At 43.8% G+C, this 7,831-nt stretch overlaps 1 protein-coding gene across 1 annotated transcript; it reads left to right on the plus strand.

Annotated features, from left to right (window-relative positions):
• Positions 1 to 1,649: 1,649 nt before the first annotated feature.
• Positions 1,650 to 3,120, plus strand: LOC306944206 (gallinacin-9; the record flags this gene model as incomplete). The annotated part of the gene is made up of 2 exons (XM_079532677.1): positions 1,650 to 1,707; positions 2,987 to 3,120. The coding sequence occupies 2 exons, from the start codon at positions 1,650 to 1,652 to the stop codon at positions 3,118 to 3,120; spliced, it is 192 nt and encodes a 63-aa protein (XP_079388803.1).
• Between the last annotated feature and the right edge of the window lie 4,711 nt (positions 3,121 to 7,831).

Consider the following 7,831-nt stretch of genomic DNA (forward strand, 5'->3'; position numbering starts at 1 on the left):
TGCTTTTTGCTGGTCTGGAATTCAGTTTTCTCTTCATGTTCCGCAGGAGTTGAACGCAATGATCCTTATTGATCCCTTTCAACTCAGGCTATTCTATAAGGACTTCAACTCAGAAACGTATCTGATCAATGCAAAACTGTCAGCCCAGGAGGTGAAAAGGGAAGGAAACATACATGCATACCCTACATACATCTGCTGGATGTAGTGCCTATCATGTATCACAGAAAGATATGAGGCTCACTGCCCTTCCCTTGGAGCTCATGAGGTCATGGCAGCGGACATTCCTACAATCTTATACATGGTCCCACTTGTCCCCCCAGCATTACATAGCTCCCCAACTTGCTGAGCATGGACAAAAAACCAATTTGTCTTCTTTGCCACTTGGCTCCTCTTGCCCATACTCAACCTCTTCATTCACTTTCCACTGTAAAGAATATTTTTGCATGTTTCTGAAATCCTGAAGGCCTGACATAGCCGTGAAAAGAACATGGCGTGCTTTTTCACAAGCTGTAGCACCAGCTTCATGCCCAGCACCCAATTTGTTTCAACTGCTTTACCAGATATGGAACACCATGCTCTCTGCGCACAAGCCTAGCTGACTTCCTGCTATTTATTTTTGCACAGAAGCAGTAAAAAATTAAGCACCCTCATGACTTGATTTCATTAATGATTCTTGGCTCCCGGTGTTTGCAAAAAGAAATGCCAATAAAACATGTACGGTTTTCACATGCCTCAAGAGTGGCATTTCTCAATGACAAGCACAAGTATTAAGGCTGTAGCCATCAGAGTGGGGTAGAGGAACTCAGTGCAGGCAGGAGCCTTGAGGCACACAGTCTCACCAGTCTGAGACAGCTTAGTTGGTGGCCAAAAGGAAACTGGGATGCAGTCTCCCACAACAGAGTGGCACAATGCACAGTGGTGTTCCTTCTGGTTCTTTCTGTCTAATGACTTCATCTTCCTGGTGTGGTAAAACGTCATGACTGAAGTCTCAAATAAAGGATGCAGATAGCAATTGAGCTTTGAACTGTGCTAGAACATCTGGGAGAAATTGCACCAAGTTGCAGATCTCATGGACAGGGATGAGGGACGTCCACAACCCTTTCACTTCTGACTCCTACACATGCAGCCCCACAATTCCAACTCAAGAGAGGACCAAAGCCCTGACCCACTCCTCCATCCAAGCAGGAGGATCTGTTGCATCCCTGTTTCATGCAGTCTTGGTATGTTAGCCATACCCCATGGCTGGGAAGGGGACAGTCTGTGACAGCATCATGTCCAAGAGCCACAAGGCATCAGCAAACCTGCATGGTTTACAGTATTGTGAATCACAGGAACCCACCTCCCTCCTGCTCCAATCCTGTGTCCTCTCCGGGTGCAGCCCATCAGCTGAGCACAGGGCGTCATTTGGTCCTTGTTCAGGTCAGGCATCTTCAAATGTGTTGGGTTGCAACATCTTCATACATCACCAATCTTTACAGTCATAGGACAATGAACTTTCACCACTCCTCCTCCCCTGAAGTGTCTGCACTGTCCAGACCCACAGCCTTTATAAGTGCAGGGACCAGCCATCTTCTGCCTCATACCTCAGCTTCTGGACACCTTCAGATATCTTCACAGCTGCAAAGGCTATTCCACTGCAGAGGACAATCATGAGAATCCTTTTCTTCCTTGTTGCTATTCTCTTCTTCCTCTTCCAGGCTGCTCCAGGTAAGATGGAAAATAGGTGAGATGGAGACTAAAAGGGGAAATGTACAGAGAAGTCCTAGCCTCTATGCACTTGGACTCTTGTCATACATAAACTCCCTTTCCTTATTCATAGCCTATTGAGTCAAGGTCCTTGACTTGCCTGTGGTCTCATTCTAGCCCTGAGCATCTTGCATCTGGTTATGTGATTGGAAGGATGGAAAGAAGATGATCTCCCTGTGTGTTCAGGCAGCTCAGTGGGATGATGCTTAAGACACCATCTTGCAAAATGAGAGCTTTCTCTTCTCACATTTACACTCGCACCTCCCGAGTGTGTATTCCAGATCAGCAGACCTGTATTTTTCAAATAATATAGTTGGGACTGTGGGGCTTTGCCTCAACTCTGTTTTCACAGTGCATTTAATGGGTTTGATATGCTTAATTCCAGGCTGTTCTAAGTGCTTCAGAGAAGTTTAAGCTTTCTCCATTGCTGCTTTGATTTGCAGTAGATTTACATTTGTACTTCCTTTCTTAGCTCAGCAAGTGCCTGTCTACTCATTGAAGGGATGTAGAGTCACTTGGCCCAACAGCAGGCACTTGTAGGAGATTCACTTAAATAATGTGCAAAGAATGCAATTTGAGTTCCAGGCTGAACATCTCAGTTGGAATGAGTAATGTTTAACCTGTAAACCCTCTGACCCAAACCTGGGGTAGCATTTCACATGGGATAAGCCCAGGCAGTTGTCCTGGTGATGATGGAGTTGCAGTTTGACATCACCTGAGCATTTGGCTTCAGCTCTGAGCATATCAGTCGTGGTTAAACCAGCACAGTGGCTACCTAAAGCCATATGCAGCACCAGTGACAACAGTCACTGACCTTATTACATAGCATATACAGAGCTATATAAAAACTTCTAGTGGGACGTGTTATATTCCCTGGGTTTGGCTGTGGTTTCATGATTTTTATGCTGTATTAGCTTTATTACATTATATATGGTAACAGTGTACACAGCTTCCCTGTGAGCACGTGGGAAGCTATTCAAATCAGAAGATAATGAACAATAATTTACATCTGCTGAAACTTGGGCTGATAGCCTGAAAAAGTCCAGTTAAGACATTTTAATTTGGATAACATCACCTTTCCTGGGTGGTGCGAGATCAATATCAAAGATACCCCAATCACAAACCTGCATCCAAGCACGGTGTCAGGACATCACATAGCATGCCTTGTAATCTTATGCTGTATCTCTCCTTGTGCTCTGCTGTGGTAAATGAATGTCATTTTCCCTTTGATATCTTGCAGCTTACAGCCAAGAAGCTGCTGACACCTTAGCATGCCGGCAGAGCCATGGCTCCTGCTCTTTTATTGCATGCCCTGCTCCTTCCGTTGACATTGGAACCTGCCGTGATGGGAAGCTGAAATGCTGCAGATGGTAAGGGAGTTCCTCCTGAGAAACCCAGGGGCATCAACATAGCATAACTAGCAGCAAGTCAGAACTCATACCTGGAATGCAGTTCTCCACCTGGGCTGTTCTATTAGGTGCAGAGTGCCAAATATCAGAGCAAAGTGCTGTAGGAGATCTTCCACTCTCTGCAAGTAAAATGTGTTTTCATCAGCACCTTGAGAAAACCTCTTTATCTGTAGGAGATATATCATGTGGAGCAATGCTGTAGTATGCCGTGGTCCAGTTACGCAGCTAATTACATGAGCTGTAGCATACCTACCCTTTTTTGGACATCATAAATTAGTTGTTCTTCTTTTGCTTATTTACCTATTTTTACTTATTTGCATTCATATTTAATTGAAGTGAGCTTCTGTGAAACACTATGCTGAAGGATTAAAAAAATAAATAAAATAGAATAATGTGAAGCCTTGCCAGAGCCCTGGCACAGGGAGCAGGGAGCAATAGTGGCTCCTCTTGGGGATCTCCCACAGCCCCTGGTCATGGTGCTGGGCACCCTGCTCTGGGCAGCCCTGCTGAGGTTTGGGGGGACCAAAGGGACTCAGAAGTGCATCCAATCTCAATCATTCTGTGATTCAGTGAATATAGATCAGAGGTCCAGATCACAAGGATCTCCAGTAGTCTTCTACCTCATGTGTTACCAGGTGTCTACACCAGCCTGAGATGGGAACGTATCATTTGCTTGTCTGAATAGAGAAGGGTTGAATAGGCCACCACCTGATTTCTCTTTGCAGGAGACCCAGCTCCTAAATCTGAGACCTCACTGACCACACAGATAAGAGCCCTGGGAATCTCCTGCCTTATGACATCACAGGATCTTTGAACTTTGATGCAACCCCAAGGAGCCTTTCCCAATGGAGTGAAGAGTCCCAGGAGCATGAGAAGATCTGAGGAGGAATTCTTGTACCTCAGATAGAGATTTGCAGCTTCATTTCTAATAAAAACAATTCCAAGTGAAACCACATTGCTGACATTTGCTGGTGTATGTCAGGGTGGTTTTGTTGTTATTACTGTCTACAAAAATCAACTTGTAAATGATATTTATTTAACTAAAATAATTTACATGCACGTGTCTTTGAGTCCTATTAAATCACCCTTAAAGTGTGTGGGTTGCAGCAGTATGTGTGGCAATACACGTTAGTACACCAAAAACCACCAACAGTCCAGAGCTCCAGGCTGGAGTTTGGAGTCAGGTCTGTTCTCCTGTCCTCTGCCAACCCAGCATGAAGTGCTGGGAATGTCAACACAGAGAAACCCAGCATGGCAGAAGGTCAAGTTCTTTAGGTCTTGAAAAACCTCACTGAATCTATGAATCTTCTGGTCCTTCTGCCTGTATTTTGTCTAGATCAGCAGGGGGTGTTACTTCCCTGAATGCTGAATAGTAAACTATTAGCCACAACACTGTGCTGTCTGGATGCATGTCAATCAGCCTGGAGTCTCCACTGTTAAGAAATGTCCCCTGTTTCGTTCCAAGGGTTGCCAACAAACTTGCAAACGTTTCAAAAAAACAGCAGAAAATGAGTGAAAGCCCCCAGACACACTCATATGGGATGGGGTGGGGTGGCATGGGATGGGGTGGCATGGGATGGGATGGGATGGGGTGGGATGGGATGGGATGGGATGGGATGGGATGGGATGGGATGGGATGGGATGGGATGGGATGGGATGGGATGGGATGGGGTGGGGTGAGATAGCACGGCATGGGACTGGCTAGCATGGCATGGGATGGGATGGCAGGGATGGCATGGCATGGTGTCCCATGTGCTTAGCACACCACAGGGCTAATGCAAAGAACTAAAGGATCTCAGATGAGCAGTGGATAAAGTACCCACACTGCCCACCCCACGAGCTGCTATGAACTGGTTTTGGAGTGCCATGGTCCATGCACACAATCCCTTTGTGCCAGCCTTCTGCTGACCCACTCACAGGGGTTTGTACAAGTTGTTGTTGGCCATTGCTAACTGATGTAATAAGATGTAATAAATGCCCATATTCCCGTCTGTATGTGAGTTTGGATTTTTTTATCATGTCACACTAACCCTGGGTGAGATGGGAGCCAGGACTTCCAGCAAAAACACAAACCAAGGCAATTCCTTGCAGGTATCAGGAGCAGACACAAGTCTTCTGGAGAACACTTATTAAAATGTGTAGAGATACGTGGTCTACAAAATATGAAAACTTCAGTTGTGCATTCAGCCTCTCCTGGAGATTCTGTCTTTCAGTGTTAATTCTATTACCATTAATTCTAAGCAGAAAACAAAAATGCAAGCATCTGATCTGAAGGCCAAAGCAAGAATCTGCTCTGCATCTTCTCATGGGGATGCAGTGTGATTTTGCTAAAAACTATTTTATTTTAGAAAAGAAAAGGAACATTAGTCTTCACTGGGTGGTTCAGTGACCACTGTCAGAGTCTCTTCAGGTCAATTTGCAGAGATTTGCAGGGGTGCCACTTTTCTTTCCTCTTCTATTCAGCCTTTGGTGCATGCATGTGTGCATGTTAAACCCCTATTTTCAGCCCCACATTCCAGGTTTTGTAGCAGGATGATGAATCTCTTCCATCACCAGAAGAGCTGCTTAGCTGGTCTGAGGTCGTGGCAAACATTAGTTGTACTGCAAGAGGGAATCACAGAAGCACCAAAATTGTAAAAAGCCTCCAAGATCATCCAGTCCAACCATCCGCATAGCACCAATGTCAGCCCACTGGACCACATCCCTTAGCAAAACATGGAAATGTTTCTTGAACACCCCCAGGGATGCTGCCTCCATCACCACCCTTCCAGCATCCAGCCACTTTCCAGAAAGAAAGAAGGGGAAATAAACTTTCAGACTGTGTTCTTATAACCATGAATGAATAAATACTTAATCATGAAATGCCTGGAAGCTTCTGAACCCGAAGCTTCCTCCACTTCTTGAAGTCTCTGATACAAAGATAGAGAATCTTTTTATATGAATCTACTGCTTAGTCTGTTTTGTTCTGTTCTGTTTTTTAATACCTCTCCTATTACTACTGAGCATAGTTTAAACGAGAACTTCCAAAACCAAGATGAGTTGCAAACATCATACAGCAAGATGAAACTGAAAATTACGTATCAGAAACAGTGGAAGCAGAGCACACATTTTCATGGATTTTTTCTGTTGGACTTTTCCCCCCATAATTTTGCATTGCAATAAACATACGGGTGAACCTTTGAAATCTGTAGGAAACCCTCTGAGTGTACTGGCTGAGGTATATAACAAACCCATTCCCCATCAGACAGCTGATCCTTGAACAACCGTAGCTCACCACAGTCCGGCAGCACGGCACTGCTTGCTGGCAGCGCCCAAAGGCTCTGGTATGGAGGTGGAAGCAGTGGTCCTTGGAGCAGATCCCTCCTGCCTGCTCACACTGTGCCTCGTTGTTAGGTACACGCATGAAACCTGTGCAGAGATGGTGACTTTTCATTTTCCTTCCCAAAGAAGACCAAGTAGATGCAAGGGTTGTAGTGTGACAGCAGTATTCCAGTATTCTGCACCATTACGTTACATTCTCTCAGTTTCCGGTGCAAGAAGGCCAGCAGTCACACCCTGTGTGCCAAACTACTACAGCAGCAGCCAAGATGGAAGCCCTTTCCATTTCTATTTTACTGTGTTTGTACTCACAAAATTCCCTTGGTGTTTCCTTTGGCTTTATGGAGCTCTTACCTAAAGAACTTTGGAGCACAGTAAGGAGAACGGCCAAGAAAAGGTAAAGGATCTTCATGTCCCAGTTCAGTGTCACAAAACGCAGCAGCCACTAGGGGGGAAAAAATGCCACAGAAAATAATCCTGCATTTATTCTGCATGGACCATTGACCCAAGCATCATGTATGACTTTCAACCTACAGTTTGCAAATTGAAGTTATCATTTATGCAGGAGAGTAAATTTTCTAGAAACTGTCCATTGAAATATCACTTTTTAAGGGAAGCACATTTCATATGATCAAGAAAATGTGATCAGGTGAAAACACATTTACTTGATCATATGAAATGTGCTTTTTGTCTATAAAATTCAAAAGAATGGGGAGACAGTGCTCTCGTCTCCATCACATGCAAAAACAGCCTGTATCAGCTGCACTGAGGACTCCTACATTTGAATCTGATGGACTTCCTATATTTTATTTATATTTTTAAATTATAACAAAATAAAAGTAAAATAAAAATGTATCAATATCCATCAAACTGTACCCAGTTCTTATAATTTAAGCATTTTTCTCCTAGGTCTCTTTTATAACTAATAGGCAAAACTTCCATGAGCACAAAATCAACAGCTCTTCCATTTAGAATTTTATCTTTTTTTTTTCTTTTTTTTCCTTCTTTTTCTTGTGAGCAGCTGCAGAGGATGTGATTGCATGATCTGGCATGCTGTTTGTGGCATGCTGATGAAAGATTAAAATGCCCATCCTATTTAATTCTTACCTATTTTGTTTCAGGTATATGTAGATGGTGACATAAACCAAGATAAGGCATGCTCAAAAGCTTGAATTATTCAAGAAATGTTAATTTTTTGTTGTTTATAAAGTGATATAAAGTCCCTAATAATATTTCTAATAAAAGCTAAGGGATCCTCTTTCCCATCTCACCACAGCACATCTATGACAAATAACAAACAGCTATAAAGCATCTCGCGCCATCAGTTCATTGTGCAGACTCCAATTACATTTTGCAGA

The sequence above is a fragment of the Tetrao urogallus genome, assembly GCF_951394365.1.
Source record: "Tetrao urogallus genome assembly, chromosome: 2".
NCBI lineage: Eukaryota > Metazoa > Chordata > Aves > Galliformes > Phasianidae > Tetrao > Tetrao urogallus.